Source organism: Artibeus jamaicensis, unplaced genomic scaffold (assembly GCF_021234435.1).
Source record: "Artibeus jamaicensis isolate MK-2021 breed Jamaican fruit bat unplaced genomic scaffold, CSHL_Jam_final contig_384, whole genome shotgun sequence".
NCBI classification, from domain to species: Eukaryota; Metazoa; Chordata; class Mammalia; order Chiroptera; family Phyllostomidae; genus Artibeus; species Artibeus jamaicensis.
The window spans coordinates 6,914,153-6,930,411 of NW_026521810.1; the positions used below are offsets into that span (position 1 = coordinate 6,914,153).

At 43.1% G+C, this 16,259-nt stretch overlaps 1 protein-coding gene and 1 pseudogene across 1 annotated transcript in view; one reads left to right on the plus strand and one right to left on the minus strand.

Annotated features, from left to right (window-relative positions):
• The window catches only part of SNRNP200 (small nuclear ribonucleoprotein U5 subunit 200), a 30,222-nt gene extending 21,136 nt beyond the window's left edge, over positions 1–9,086 (minus strand). Inside the window, exons 1-5 of the mRNA XM_037166309.2 lie at positions 8,896–9,086; positions 8,346–8,509; positions 2,579–2,750; positions 1,654–1,846; positions 1,146–1,201 (exon numbers count right to left, since the gene is read on the minus strand). Of these exons, the coding sequence (XP_037022204.1) occupies positions 1,146–1,201; positions 1,654–1,846; positions 2,579–2,750; positions 8,346–8,509; positions 8,896–8,940 (630 nt within the window). The 5' untranslated portion in view covers positions 8,941–9,086. The remainder of the gene's footprint in view (positions 1–1,145; positions 1,202–1,653; positions 1,847–2,578; positions 2,751–8,345; positions 8,510–8,895) is intronic.
• Positions 4,555–5,257, plus strand: LOC119064538 (solute carrier family 25 member 16-like; annotated as a pseudogene).
• Positions 9,087–16,259: the final 7,173 nt, after the last annotated feature.

Genomic DNA, 16,259 nt, shown 5'->3' on the forward strand with positions numbered 1-16,259 from the left:
CCAGGGTCAGCCTCAGCCAGAGTACATTTAATGACCTGACCTCACTACTCTCAGTCCACATGGCACGGCTTCACTAGGTGCTTCTACTCTCTCTTCTGCTTCTCACCTAAGGATGCCACAAAGGCAATCAATGGGACTACAATCTTTCTCATACATGTACAATCAATGCGTGTTAAAAAAAAAAAGAGCTCACAGCAAGCAGGAGAGACAGAGTTATGCAGGAGAAACATGCTTGGATCCAAAAGTGCAGACCACACTGGGCTTGCCTACCAATCTACTACACACTGGCTCACACTATTCCGTGGACTCAGCACAGTATTATTAAAGCAGGAACTTAATAATAAGCACTTGTTATATGAATGAGTTCTTTGGGCAAAGCCTCCTTTAAGGTTCCTGCTGCTTAAAATCTACAATTCTATTAACTATACCACAGGCACGGGCTTAGCAGTCAACTATTTCACTCATTTGCTGGATGGCCAAACTGAAGCAAAATGACCTGCCCAAGACACAGGACCAAAATTCAGACCTCCTGGCTGCCAGCCTGGTGCTCTCTCCTGACTCTCCTGTACTGCCCCTTCTTCCCGTCCTAGCATACGGAATTCCAAGGCCAACATTTTACCTTTCGGAGGCACACTCACACACCAAGAATTCTAGGGCAACTTTGCAAAGATTTTTCAAAAGCCCCATTTGTTCCTATTTAGTTATATTCAAGAAATTATGATTAGGTGGCAAACCTCAGTGGATGCTGCAACCATTATTTACACATCTACATGGCAAACATGCCTATGCTCTTGGGCAAATGTACATTCTGTTGGAACTGGCAGTGCGACACAGCACCAACCAGTGGGACATTATCACAGTAAGGTTAAAATGCAGTAAAACACGGTAGCATACACCTTCACTAAAGGTATACACTGTACTTATCTTTTTCTTTTTGCTGATGCACTTAGTTTAAATTGTTAATTTATAATTATGTTTAATTTGCTTTATAAAACCTGAAGATGACCATAATAATTTTCCAGCAAAATAATGCTTATGCCCAAGTTTGACACCATCAAGTTTATCTGGTTTCAGTTGGGAAGCTTCCTTACACTAGAACAATCTCAAAAAACTAGAATAAACTAGGTCCACTCGTTTTAACTCACCTCCTCATCAGACTCAAACTGCACATTCACACCATATGTCTCATCAATGTTGTCATCTGAAACAATGAGATTCGAGAAAGGACAGTGAACAGTTAGTGAACTGAGGCACTATGGAGCACATTTCCTTGCCAACTGCCTGACTTGCCTCTCCTCAGGACGGATCTCAGGTCCAAGGACTCAGACACTCAAGGATCAACATGAAGAATCATCTGTACTGCTAGCAGCGAGGCCTCCTCCGACCTGCCAAGCTTGGGTACAACCACACTCTGCTTGCCCAACCACTTGCATCCCCCAGGCTCTGCCCAAGTTTTCCCCATGTTCTGTACAAGAAAAGGGTCCAGAAATAAATGGTCTCTATTCTAAGGATTCTGGTATCCATCAATAAACACCTACAGAATATGGGACCTGACACATTCAGCTGTTATTTAATGACTGAAGCTAGAAGATCACATTTAGGGGCCAAGTGACCAGTTAATACGATCAGGACGTAAATAAATAGCTCAGTTACCCATATTCTGGATTTCCTTGTCTCCACCGTAGTCTGTGATCTTTTTACCCAAGTTCACTAGCACATGGTATCTGGTATCATCTGTCTGCCCCAGCAATAGGTCAATCTCCTTTCTCCTTTCCTTGTCACGAAGTTTTTCATTCTTTAGGACTGCTAGAACTTCATCAGCTGCTCCACAAAGAATATCACGTGGCTGGTGGCCAAAAAAAAAAGAAGAGGAAAATTTAGAACAACGACAGGCAGAATGTCACTGACCAACATTATGTGACAACTGGATATGAAGGGTCACACGGCTTTAAAATCGGCATCCCAGGTTCTGATTATCTCATTAATGTAAATTAAAAATGCCACCAAGTTACATAATTGAAAGAAAACCCATTTTAAAAAGATTAGGTAGGTGGTCTTAGGAAGCAGGACACGAATTCCACTCCAGCCTGCCACATTTCTCCAGGCAGGAAAGGCACTCCAGCCTTCTCTAGCCTGCCCAATTTTTGGTAATTCTCTGTCCTCACCTCCTCTGGAACCCACCTCAACCAGAGCCTCTCTGGGATGCATAAAGGTCACATGTAATGGTTAAAGCCAACTCTGGATACTGACTACCTGGTTGTTATCCTGGCTCCGCCAAATACAACCTTTGTGACTTGGGAAAATTATGAGCGATTCTATTCTTTGCTTCTTAGCACTCTTCAACAAAACTGAAAATGAGTACTAATAGCACTTCATCATGGAACTAACATGAGAACTGTTTAAGGAGAAAACATGTAAGGTACTATCTCAGATAAAGTAACTGCTCAGGGAACATTAGCCACTTCTGCAAATTGGCATGGCCCACAGAGGAACCTCCGCAAACAAGGTTCTTCTGGTGCCTTCTAGCTGTGACTCTCTCCCTCCCCTAAACCATGACATCTCCCTCTGGCTGCCTCACCTGGTCCCCAAGAGCAGCCTGGATGAAGCTGAGCAACACTTCATAGGTCTCCCGGGTCTCTTTGGTTTTGGGCTTATAGATGATGCCCACCATCTCATCGATGCCCTCTGAGAGCAAAGTGTACCCCTTCATCTTGTTGATGTCATGTCGGTCCTCATCACGCTTTCTTCGCCTAACAGAAATGTAATATGACAGTGAACTGGCAGAACCTTCCCTCCCAGAGGCAAGACTAAATCAAGCCCACCCTTCTTTCCTGCATAGCTGCATGGCATAAAGGTAGTTTTCAAAAACATAAATCTGTACCTCAAAACATAATTCTCATTTGGCCTTACTCACATCCAGGAGTTATTATTATGGGAACACAATAACAGAAAAAAGAGTCCTCTGTCATTCTCTCACTAGATGCACTGAACACAATTACAATGAGACATCCCATTCATTTGAAAAGAACAATCCTTTTTGCCCTGGCAGGGGTGGCTCAGGTAGGTGGGAACATTGTCCTGAGACCCAAAACATCACAAGTTTGATTCCCAGTCCGGGCACATGCTGAGGTTGAGGGTCTGGACCATGGTCAAGGGCACAAAAGAGAGGCAACTGTTTCTCTCTCACATTCATGTTTTTCTCTCTCTAAAAGCAATGAAAAACTGTCCTTGAGTAAGGATAAAAAAATAAAAATTAAATTTAAAAAACCTTTTTCTTTTGTGTGACATTATACAATAGGATTTTGACTTGTTTTTCAAATACATTTTCTTTTTCCAGCCAGAGAAACTATAGCATCAAAGTAATCTACTGCCATCAATTTCCAAATTATAACAGAACTGGGAAAAAAGTCATACTTTATAAAGTGAAAGACCAATGATGTGTTAACTCATTTCGAATGCAACTATTTTAATCAAAACTAGGACTAGGAATCTTTGAGACATCATCATGGGAGGAAAAGAACAGATAATCAAGGTCAAAAAATAATAGGAAGATGAAGCTGAATTATTTTTAAGTTTTAAAACGTATCTCCTAAAAAGTAAAAAAATAACAAAAACCCTGTCATTTATACCATGGATGCCTGAATATTATTAGTTCATAAAAACAAAAGTAAAAAATGGGCAACAGGGGAGGAAAGAGGTAGGGATGGGATGTTAACAATGGAAGAAAAATAATTACTGAGACAAAGGAACAGCAAGGGTTGTGAAAATATCATGAAAAAAATTACACTCTCGCCCTGGCTGGTGTAGCTCAGTGGATTGAGTGCGGGCCTGCGAACCAAAAGATCACGGTTCGATTCCCAGTCAGGGCACATGCCTGTGTTTCAGGCCAGTTCCAAGCAGGGGACACACGAGAGGCAACCACACATTGATGTTTCTCTCCCTTTCTCCTTCACTCCTCCTCTAAAGATAAATAAATAAAATCTTTAAAAAAACATTAAACTCTCTCTATGGACCAGAAACACGTATGTTAGAAAGAGGTCTAGAGAGGTCTAGCCCTGCCCAGTGGCTCAGTTGGTTGGACAAGCCCCCAGACACCAAAAGGTTGAGGGTTTGATTCCTGGTCAGGGCATATATGGGAGACAACAGATAAATGTTTCTGTCTCTTTCATCCTTCCTGTCTCTATAATCAGTAAGTTATTTTTTAAAAAAGAAAAAGGTCTAAAAGTTGGACTCCACCCTACACACACCAACAGGTGCCCTGTCTGTGCCAGCAATGGCCATGGCCCTATCCCTGGTGGCACCCAACCTCCTCCCCACAGTGCCGCAGGCAGAGGGCCCACCACCAGCTCAGCACTGGCTTCTCCTTCTCCTACTGGAAGGATCCTGGTCACTGGTAATGCAGGGTGCTGCACTGTAACAGATGCTCATTTGGATTGAGTACAGATTTTATTACAAGTTCAAAATCAGCCTTACAAACATTTAGGAGTATTTTCTGCATTGTGCGCTATTCACCAAAAAGAGGGAGAGCTTGGATTGTATAAAAGGAATGGTACAATGATTCAAATCTTTCCCTATGGCATTTGAGCATTATAAAATGTTAATTACTACAAAGCTGGGATTTCTCTGGTCACGTGCACAGATTGATGGATGGATCCATGGCAGCTATGACAGCAGTTTTCTGTACTCAGCCTCTTGTCATGGTCAGAGTGGTCTAGCATTCCAAATAAAAGGGGAACACACTTACACAGAATTATTCATGCAGTCAAAAGAATTTATGCAAAGGAAGGTGGTTTCCTTGGATTTTTACAGAGGCCTAATGCCTATTAGGAATGGTTCCACATGCAGGTGTTTCATTTTTTTATTTTTGCTGCCTGAAAGAGTATCAGGCTTGCCCACGCTCCTCTCCTTGGCAGACCTTCATCAGAAAAATCACAAAAACTTACTTTGTGGTAGTATGGCTGGAGCAATAGCACAGACTATGTCCTACCCATGTGATGTAACTTGTAAGCAAATGCAATTAGGAACTGTTCTTCCAATTTGAAAAGTACCTTACCATGAAGGAGACTACGCGTACATCTATGGATAGCACGGAGTTCGGAAATGACTATGTCGTAGTTTATCTCTGAACTACACTTGCTGCATTCCCTCTCAAGCGGTGGCTTTTACAACACATGAATTCATGAAACAGTTTTTTCATCTCAATTTAAAAAAGGAATGTGATTTCCTTTCCTTAATAAATTCTCAGAGAGAGAAATAAAATGTTACTGTAATTTTGGGCGGAACATACTTGAAGAGGGATATTTCCCATCACAGAACCACTGGTGTTATTTTAGTACTTGATTATTTTATTCACCACAAACTGAAACGGCACATTATACCTTTTAGTGCCACAAGTTACAACGCAAACCAATGAAAAAAGTCCTAAACTGATGCTGGCAATTCAGTTACAGGATTTGAAAACATTTAAAGGTGTTACTTGGAAGTACAACTAACTTAAAATGGGAATCCATAGGTTGCCATTAATTTTACCATGCTGTTCTAAGCTTTTAAATATAATAACAATTTTCAAAGACTCTAACATTGGTTATTATTATTGTAACAAATATACCTTGCAGCAGAATGGGAACTTAACTTTTAAGTTATATATAAACCATACCTTAGAAGTCATTATTTAAGTATTATTCTTATCATGTGTTCATAAAATTCTGTTCCACTGGATTAAAAAACACCTTTTTTCTTCATTTTTAAAAAAAATAAACATTGTATTTAAAAAGTAGTCATACAGAGCTTCTGGCCAAGATGGAGGTGCAGGTGGAAACACTGCCTCCTTGCACAACCAAGTTTAAAGACAACAAAGTTTTAGTAACAAAATGTAACCAAAACACAGAAAATTGAACTATACTGAAGTCCGACAACAATGAACCCTTCAGCCAGACTGGTAAGAGGGGCAGAGACAGCAGCTGAGTGGAGGATGGGCAGGAAAGATCCACCAGACTGACCCAAGCCCGCGACCCAAGCCCGCGACCCAGGCGCACAGGCAGCCATCGGCGGATCCCAGGTGTGGAGTAGCAATGGGTGAACCCACTGAGGGCACACACAAGGCGGCAGGCTGATCTCGGTCACACATTCGCCCACAGATGAACCAGGTGAAGAAGTGAGCAGTGAGACTGACCACGCAGGCCCCAGTGGCAGGAAGCAGCAGAGGGGGCCACTAGTATTAACCCTCTTTGACCCCATCCCCACATACAGTGTCACAACTCAGAAACTGAGTTGCCCCACCCTGGTGAACACCTAGGGCTCTGCCCCTCATACGTAACAGGCGTGAACAGACCAAAACATTATGGCTCAAGAACTCAAAGCCCCAGAGCCGATAAATCTAAGCAAACAAGAAATTGCCAACCTATCAGATGCACAGTTCAAAACACTGGTGATCAGGATGCTCACAGAACTGGCTGATTTTAGCCACAAATTAGAGGAACACATCAAGGCTAAACTAATTGAAATGAAGGGAAATGCACAAGAAACCAACAGTGATGGAAAGGAAACTGGGACTCAAATCAAGGGAGAGGACCAGAAGGAAGAAAAAAATGACCAAACAGAAAAGGATGAAGAAACAAGAATTCAAAAAAATGAGGAGAGGATTAGGAACCTTCAGGACATCTTTAAACATTCCAACATCCAAATTATAAGGGTACCAGAAGGGGAAGAGGAAGAGCCACAAGTGGAAAACATATTTGAACAAATAATAAAGGAGAACTTCCCCAATCTGGCAAAGGCAATAGACTTCCAGGAAATCCAGGAAGCTCAGAGAGTCCCAAAGAAGTTGGACCTAAGGAGGAACACACCAAGGCACATCACAATTACATTAGCCAAGATTAAAATGAAGGAGAGAATCCTAGAAGCAGCAAGAGATAAGGGGACAGTCACCTACAAAGGAGTTCCCATCAGACTGTCAGCAGATTTCTCAAAAGAGACCTTCCAGGCAAGAAGGGGCTGGAAAGAGGTATTCCAAGTCATGAAAACCAAAGACCTACAACCAAGATTGCTCTATCCAGCAAAGCTTTCATTTAGAATGGAAGGGCAGATAAAGTGCTTCTCAGATAAGATCAAGTTCAAGGAGTTCATCATCACCAAGCCCTTATTCTATGAAATGTTAAAGGGACTTACCTAAAAAAAAGAAGATAAAAAAGATGAACAGTGAAAGGACAGGAAACTCACAGTTATTAACAACTACACCTAAAACAAAAGCAAACTAAGAGGACAGCTAGATAAGGAGCGAACCATAGTAATGAAGATCTCATGGAGGGTTAGCAACAGGGGAGTGGGAGAAGGGGGGAGAAGGTACAGAAAATAAGTAGCACAGACGGTAGGCAGAAAATTGATAGGCAGGAGGGGAAGAGTAGTATGGGAAATATAGAATCTAAAGAACTTGAGACATGTGGACATAAACGAAAGGAGGGGAGTGGTGGGGGAGGGTGTGTGCAGGGTAGAGGGGAATGAAGGGGGAATAGGACAACTGTAATGGCATAATCAATAAAATATTTTTTAAAAAAAAGATAAAGGAAATGGAAAAAAGTAGTCATACAAAGACTCAACAATAAATGAAGAATTTTGTTATTGCTCAAATGTTGTTAGTAGATATTATGACAGATTTAAGTATTTTTAAGTAAGTCAATGTATTTCCCAAAGATAGTAATAGTAAATACTGACTATATTCCTTCAAAATAGATTAGCATAATAGATTTACTTTGTTAGGTGATTTGGTGTGTACTAGAAAATTTATTTAAGTGGACTGTGAAATATCCATTAATATAGATGAGGATGTCAAAACCTGTTTCTCAAGTATCCTCACGATACATCTAGTTCTTTCATGTAAAATAGTTGTAGTGCAACATAAGAACAAAAGAAATGTAAAAATTTAAATTGCTATCCTTCTTATTAAAATGGCTTAGTAAAATGCCACTTAATGTATTTAGAGTGCTTTTTATGTTTTATTACAAGCATGACAAAAATGGAAGGGGAATAGTTACAACCTTGTCCTCCCAAACAGCGATTTATAGAACTGATATTTTTCTCTCCCTCTCTTCTTCCTCTCGCTTAAAATCGATGAACGTATCCTCCAGGGAGGATTTTAAAAAAAGACTAAAAGCTGTTTTCCATTTCAGGTACACTTGTTAAGGCCAAAGAACCTTTTAACTCCCATGTTATTTTTACCTTCATTAAGTTGTTTTAATGCCACTGATGTCTCATTTTGCACTCAGCAGCTCAGCAAAAACGCTGCTCAAATGCTCAAGAGAAGGTGGGCTTTGCATCTGAAGAAAAATCATTCTCCCTTTGGTACTCACTTGGCTCTTCTTTCCTCCTGCATCTGTGGTTTGGTCCGTTGAGCCTTATCTCCCATCCGGGTGCCCTCCAGCTTTCCAACCAGGGATAGCACCTCTCCTGTGGGTTCATCCCGGCGGGTCCGGTCAATGAGAGAACGGTCAGCTTGGAGGACAAGATTCGAGTTCTGAAACAGATCACATTATGGAAGTACTGACGTGAGCAGGGCCAATTCCTGTATCACAAGGACACTAGAGGATGATACCAAAAAAAGTAAAAATCGGAGTAACTAAGCGCTGATAATAAAAAAGATGTTTTCCTCAAGAAGAAACAGCACTGCATAATTGCGAGTTATCAAGGCGTAAGCAAATCCGTAGGCCAGTGCCGCTCCTAACACTGCCCATTAAAACTCACATAGAGGAAAGCGGGTACGTTGAGGGTAACATCTTAGGAAGGGGTGGGTATACCGCTTCCACGGTTCCCCAACAGGCCTCCAGTCTTAAATCACCTGCCCCAGCCTCCCGCTCCCAACCCGGCTCCGGAGCCTGGAGTACTCCCCAAATCCACACGCACCGCTTTGTACTCGTACTGCAGGCTTCGGGCGGTCACATCCGCCATGGCTGCGGCCGCTCCGGGATCTCAGCGACCCGCTCCCCTAACCCTTCCGCTACGATCGTCCACACCTCAGCGATCCCGCGAGGCTAGAAAAACGCTGGAGAGACGAACGGGAGGCAGGGACGAATCTGCTCCCCTCCACTTCCGCTTCCGGGTCGCGCGCCGGACGTACGGGGGTGTTTCTGGGCGTGCGCCGGCGGGCGGTGTTGCCGCTTGGCCTTCTGGGTGAGGCTGGTCCGCAATTCGGACATTGGCCCCCGACCCTGGACTTTGACACCACCTGCTGCTTAGGACACACAACACATACTGTCCCTACAACTCGGACTCCAGCCTTCGATTCCTGGGACTCAGCTTCAACACTTTCTTACCCCCGTTCTACCCGCTTCCGAAACTCTGACAACCTTCCTGTGAGCTCTGCAGGGAGGGAGGAGCTAATTTCCTGCTGGAAGCTGAAGAACCAGCGAGTGGGGGGGGGGGGGTGTGTGTGTGTGTGTGTGTGTGTGTTTCGTGTGTGGTTCGTGTGTGTTAGCTTCCTTCGGATTTCTCTTCTATGTTTAAAAAAGGAAAGAAAACTCTGCTCCCCCATCTGCCCTACCTAAAGTCCTAGGCCAGCTGGGTCCCTCAATTTGCTCCCCAACACTTGTCAGGTACCGCAGCAGGGTCCTCTCTGGGACCCTTGGTGAAGGCAGCCCTCCTGGCACGGATTAACTCTTTAAAGACAATGAACTTAGTATTTTTAATTTTTTTAAAGTTGTATTTATTTCACTGTTAGAGGGAAAAGGAGGGAGAAAGAAAGGGAGAGAAACATCAATGTGAGAGGGAAACATCTGTCGATTGCTTCTTGCATGCTCCCAAACAAGGACCTGGCCCACAACCCAGACATGTGCCCTGACCAGGAATCGAACAGGACCCACCTTTCAGTTTGCAGGCCAATGCTCAACCCACTGAGCCACATCAGTCAGGGCTTGAACTTAATTGATTACCCTACAGGTGTGTCCAATATGCAGGCCACATGAGGCCCAGAATGGCTATGATTGTAGCCCAATACAAAATTGTTTCCTTAAAACCTTTTCTTTGCTCATCAGTTTTTGTTAGTGTTTGTGTATTTCATATGTGGTGCAAGACAACTCTTCCAGTGTGGCCTAGAGGCGCCAAAAGGTTGGACACTTCCTGCATGACAAAGCCCCTGCCCTCCCACTCACAACCATTTCTCACCTGTGACATGGCAACTAACAACTGAATGAGTACCTTACTTAGAGAATGTTTGCTTTTAAAAAATAATGCTTTTAAAAAATAAATGAATTATCGTCAATAACAGTTTCCTGTAAAAGGATAAAGTCAGTCCCATTTGCTAATATGGCACTGTCTGCCTAGCAGGCCTGTGCCCTTGTTAAACATGGCTATTTTACTCTTCTGAGCTTTTGTGCCCAGGCTGGAAATTACTGGAAAGCAAGAGCAGAGCTAACCACTCCCTACAGCCACAAGTGGAAAATAACATTGGAATAAACTGCAGCCTCCATGTTACAATGCCCCAGTAGCCCAGGGGCCACACAACAGCAACCCCCCCCCAACCCTTTTTAAAAGTCAGTTATAATCCCATAAAAGTTCAAAGCTCCACCCTTCAGTGCTGATGTGTCTCTTCACACCACGCTCCTCTCCTTTCTTGGAGAGTCGATGAAAACTCTACTCTCTACACTTTGTGATTCTTTCACAGCCAGTGTCACCGACCACCCTAACATTTTGGTGGCACATACGGGGACATTCTCTATTTCTCTCCCTCCTCCAGCTTCCTGAGACTTGGGACTAGGGGAGCAGTGGGCAGCAGGAGCTTGACCCAGGCTAACCCCCTAACCCTGTTTCTGTGAGATTCAGAGAGAGGATTCTAAACCTTCTCCCTCTCTCTGGACTCTGTGGACAGCCTCCTCCTCACTCATCTTCACAGCCAGCAATCAGTCAGTCTCTCTGAATCTCAGGATGAAAACATCCTATAGAAAGTGATAGTTTATCCCCTCATCTCGTCATAAACCACAATACTGGGTCTATCAGTTTCTCAGAGTTTCAACTAGAAGGGACACCTCCAACCATTTCCCTGCTGTTTGCTCTCAGGGCCCAGGGAGGCCTAGCTCTGAGACAAGCTTGTGTTTGGTCTGCCCTCAGTTCTGGCTACAGACCTCTAGTTCATTTGAGTTGGGGACACCCTCCCCAAACCTTCCCCCCACTTTGGTTGTTCTTGTTCCTGAGATATCCTTTCCTTTTCACCAAGGACAATACTTTCCTGCCCAAGTACGCCCTCTTGGGTTGTCTAATTAAGAACTTGAAGGCCTGGCCTCAATACAAACTGGGTGACTAGGAAGTCTGGCCCATGAACGGATCTTTTAACTATAATACTATCCTCCAACTCGACCTTGACTGTCACCATCTGAATCCCCTCCTTGGGTTTAGTTTTTGAGGGGGAACAAGATTTTAACCTTCAGTTGGGAGTCCAGGCCTCTTTCTCCTAACTATGCTTTTTCATTCAAATTTGCCTCTCCCTACTACCCCCCACCTCCTGTATTTGTTTCCAGCTGAGTAGTACTCTACCCCTTAAGGCCATGCTCTTTAATCAATATTACCCAGCAGAGATGATGCTGTTTCTCAACTGCTTAACCCAAGTAATGCATTCAACTCCTATTTGGAATTAGGCTTGGCTCCACTGGGCCCACTTGAGTAAAAACAGGTGTAGAAAGAGGGAGACATTCTCACCACCTTCCCCCTCCAGATGTAAAATACTCTATATTGTCTTCCTGGAGACCTGGGATCTACTAAATCCTGGGGAAAATCGGGCCTGCATCTCAATGCAGAGAAAAAAGTGGCATTTTAAACTGAAGCTGCTTTTCCTCTCCTTTGCCTGATGAAACCAAAGTCCTACTAGGACAAGCTTGCTTTTCTTTCCCTACTTTTTCAAAGTGCAAACACTTGGTTTTCTTCAAGAACTCTTGTCTAAGCCATCTTTTAAAATACAAATTTTGGGGAGATAATTATTATCAAATGGGGGAAAACCTTAGCTATATCTGAGCAAATCAATTTAATTTATATCAGCCATTCCTTTCTAAATCAAATTCTGATAAAAGATATTGAACATCTAGATGTTTTGAAATAAAACATGAAATACCGAAACACAGATTGCTAGACCTGCTTTTGACATTCTGTTACAAAGACGCTGCGAAGCAGACTTGGAGCTGTGGATGAGTGTCTGGTGCTGTATCGGAGGTGCGCTCCTGAAAGAGTGTGTTTGCCAGCAGAGGAACATGTTTCTAACAACCTTGAGATGTGTTCACAAGTCAGTCTAGGGAAAGCCATTGGTTACTTTTTAATCATTATGTGAAATTGAGGCTTCCAAAAGTTAAGTTCAAATTAGGTAGGAAAGAAATTTTATGGTGTTAATAATAGAAGGCATAAGGCATGGAGAAGCAATTTTGAAAGACAGGAATTAAAAATGAGTTGTTCTTAAAATGGTTATTTCTAAAGGGATAAGAAAGTTTGTGAAAGTTGCAGGAAGGTTTGTGAAGATTGTGAAAGTTTTAAATTTGTGAAACAAATAAAGCTCAGGCTCCAGTACCCCTTCTTCCACCTCATTTCTCCCTGGTGACATTCATTGATGACTCTGGTGGCACCTGAAGTGGTTTCCATTACACTTTCTCTTGTTCTCATCAGTTTGGGGAAACCAGCCTGTCAGCTGTGGAATAAATCCTTCATCAAGATGCATTTTGTCAATGCTGAGATAGAAGGTAAGGACATGGAGTCACCCTCCATGACTAGGACATGGGGTCCAGTGAATCAGGAAATGATCACCCCTGACATCCGAAAGGACTCATTTCCTTCCCCTTTGTTTGGTGCTCTGGTCATTGGTAAGGCCACCCTCAGGGCATGGGGTAAATACATCCACAGGCAGGTTGAGCCTGTGGAATTGAGCCCCCTGTTTGAGTGGAGGAAACCCATTCCCACAGCATCTGGCTGCTGCTCTCGTCATTAGTAACATCACCCTCAGGCAGAGGGTAAACACATCCATCTCTATTTCTCTGCTAGTGTGAAGTGGAACTCCCAGTCCTCCTTCTGGCACATACCAGGTTTCTGACCACTCAGGGGCCAAAGCAGTCCTGCCCAGGCTCTTCCCTGCTGCTAGACACTTTGGAGCTGAGACTATTACCACCACCCATTAACAGTCCTTAAAGCTTCTACTGAGAGTCTCAACAGGTCTTCTTACTTGGTATTTAGGACCTTCTGTCCCTTTCCCAGTCTTCTTGAAAGTTGTCAAAAGCAAATCAAAGAAATCTTGTACTTCTTTTACTAAAGTTAGTAATTCAAATTATGTGTAGGTCTTTGTGTTCAGTCTTCATGCATGTAGCCTTTATGTAATATGTATTTGTGTGTTACGTGTGGTGCATTTTCTGCCTCCATATGGCATAATTAGGGTATAATGCTTTAGTAGTCAAAGGAATTTAAATACTAGCATAAATTAAACGGGATCCTGTGTTTTGGACAAAATATTTTATTTTAAAACTGGTTTTAGGTTTGATTAATGTCTTTTAGGGTTATTACCAAAATGTGTTGCTTTACAAAAAGTTTATGTTATAATCTTTTGACTAAATATGACTACCTTTCCAAAGTTTACATTTTATTTATTTATTTATTTATATTTTTTAAATATATATTTTATTGATTATGCCATTACAGTTGTTCTATTCCCCCCTTCATTCCTTTCCACCCTGCACACCCCTCCCCTACCATCCCCCCCTTTAGTTTATGTCCACATGTCTCAAGTTCTTTAGATTCTATATTTCCCATATTATTCTTGCCCTCCCCTCTATCTGTTTTCTGCCTACCGTCTGTGCTACTTATTTTCTGTACCTTCTCCCTCTTTCTCCTCCTCCCACTCCCCTGTTGCTACCCCTCCATGTGATCTCCATTTCTATGCTTCTGCTCCTGATCTAGCTGTCCTCTTAGTTTGCTTTTGTTTTAGGTGGGTCCTTAATAACTGTGAGTTTGCTGTCCTTTCACTGTTCATCTTTTTTATCTTCTTTTTCTTAGATAAGCCCCTTTCACATTTCATAGAATAAGGGCTGGGTGATGATGAACTCCTTGAACTTGATCTTATCTGAGAAGCACTTTATCTGCCCTTCCATTGTAAATAAAAGCGTTGCTGGATAGAGCAATCTTGGTTGTAGGTCTTTGGATTTCATGACTTGGAATACTTCTTTCCAGCCCCTTCTTGCCTGGAAGGTCTCTTTTGAGAAATCCACTGACAGTCTGATGGGAACTCCTTTGTAGGTGACTGTCCCCTTATCTCTTGCTGCTTCTAGGATTCTCTCCTTCATTTTAATTTTGGCTAATGTAATTGTGATGTGCCTTGGTATGTTCCTCCTTAGGTCCAACTTCTTTGGGACTCTCTGAGCTTCCTGGATTTCCTGGAAGTCTATTGCCTTTGCCAGATTGGGGAAGTTCTCCTTTATTATTTGTTCAAATATGTTTTCCACTTGTTGTTCTTCCTCTTCCCCTTCTGGTACCCTTATAATTTGGATGTTGGAATGTTTAAAGATGTCCTGGAGGTTCCTAAGCCTCTCCTCATTTTTTTGAATTCTTGTTTCTTCATTCTTTTCTGTTTGGTCATTTTTTTCTTCCTTCTGGTCCTCTCCCTTGATTTGAGTCCCAGTTTCCTTTCCATCACTGTTGGTTTCTTGTGCATTTCCCTTCATTTCAATTAGTTTAGCCTTGATGTGTTCCTCTAATTTGTGGCTAAAATCAGCCAGTTCTGTGAGCATCCTGATCACCAGTGTTTTGAACTGTGCATCTGATAGGTTGGCAATTTCTTGTTTGCTTAGATTTATCATCTCTGGGGCTTTGAGTTCTTGAGCCATAATGTTTTGGTCTGTTCACGCCTGTTATGTATAAGGGGCAGAGCCCTAGGTGTTCACCAGGGTGGGGCAACTCAGTTTCTGAGTTGTGACACTGTATGTGGGGATGGGGTCAAAGAGGGTTAATACTAGTGGCCCCCTCTGCTGCTTCCTGCCACTGGGGCCTGCGTGGTCAGTCTCACTGCTCACTTCTTCACCTGGTTCATCTGTGGGCGAATGTGTGACCGAGATCAGCCTGCCGCCTTGTGTGTGCCCTCAGTGGGTTCACCCATTGCTACTCCACACCTGGGATCCGCCGATGGCTGCCTGTGCGCCTGGGTCGCGGGCTTGGGTCAGTCTGGTGGATCTTTCCTGCCCATCCTCCACTCAGCTGCTGTCTCTGCCCCTCTTACCAGTCTGGCTGAAGGGTTCATTGTTGTCGGACTTCAGTATAGTTCAATTTTCTGTGTTTTGGTTACATTTTTGTTACTAAAACTTTGTTGTCTTTAAACTTGATTGTGCAAGGAGGCACAGTGTTTCCACCTACACCTCCATCTTGGCGAAAGTGTCCAAAAGTTTAAATTTTAAAAAGTAGTTAATGACTTTGAGTTATTCCAATGGGCCCCTGGAATACCTCAAGGATTTGTTTTCTCCTCACAAAAAAAGAGAAATTTTGGAACTAATTAGGCCAATATAATATGCTCAAATTACATGGGAAGCTTTACCAAACAGAATAATAATAACTATTTTATTTGCATGCTGGGGACTGCTCTGCCTGGTTTCAGGAATTGCATCCATTTAAGGCTGAGTGTGCGATCTGCAGAATACAAGCCACTGAGGAGACAAGGCTTGTCTCTGGCAGCAGATGCTGCCCCTGCCTTCATCTCCATGCCCCAAAGCATGGTCGGATGATCAGAGACATGGGAGACCCCTCAGAGCAGGGGCAACCTAGGCCAGACATGATCACTTGGGAGGCCATCATGGAAGGACTGGGAGTGGGAGGCTGCGACAAACAGGGAGTGACTCACAAATTCCAATGTGTGGATTACAAACACCCAGAACACCACTGCTTGATGTCCCCATAGGGAACATCACTCTTGGCTTGTCTAGCGTCATTGACAGGACACCCTCTCCCCCAGCTATGATGAAGCCCGACACCCCATGTCCTCTGGGAGAAGTGCTTCCTGGCTCTAATCTCTGTAAGCCTACAACCTATTATTGGGAAGGTGGCATAAGCCTTGTGCTGGGAATGGCAGGCTCCCTGGGTAATTATGCCTGCGAAGGAATATATGAAACCCTATGATACCTGCTTTGTTTAAGAATGCTTTTAGTTAGATGATAAGGGCCCAAGCGGAAGAAGAGTTTATGTTCCCAAAGTTCTGTAGCTGTTTAGCTGGCAGGCCCTGATTTAGAAGAAACCCTAATGGTTCTTTGTATACCATCTACTGTTTA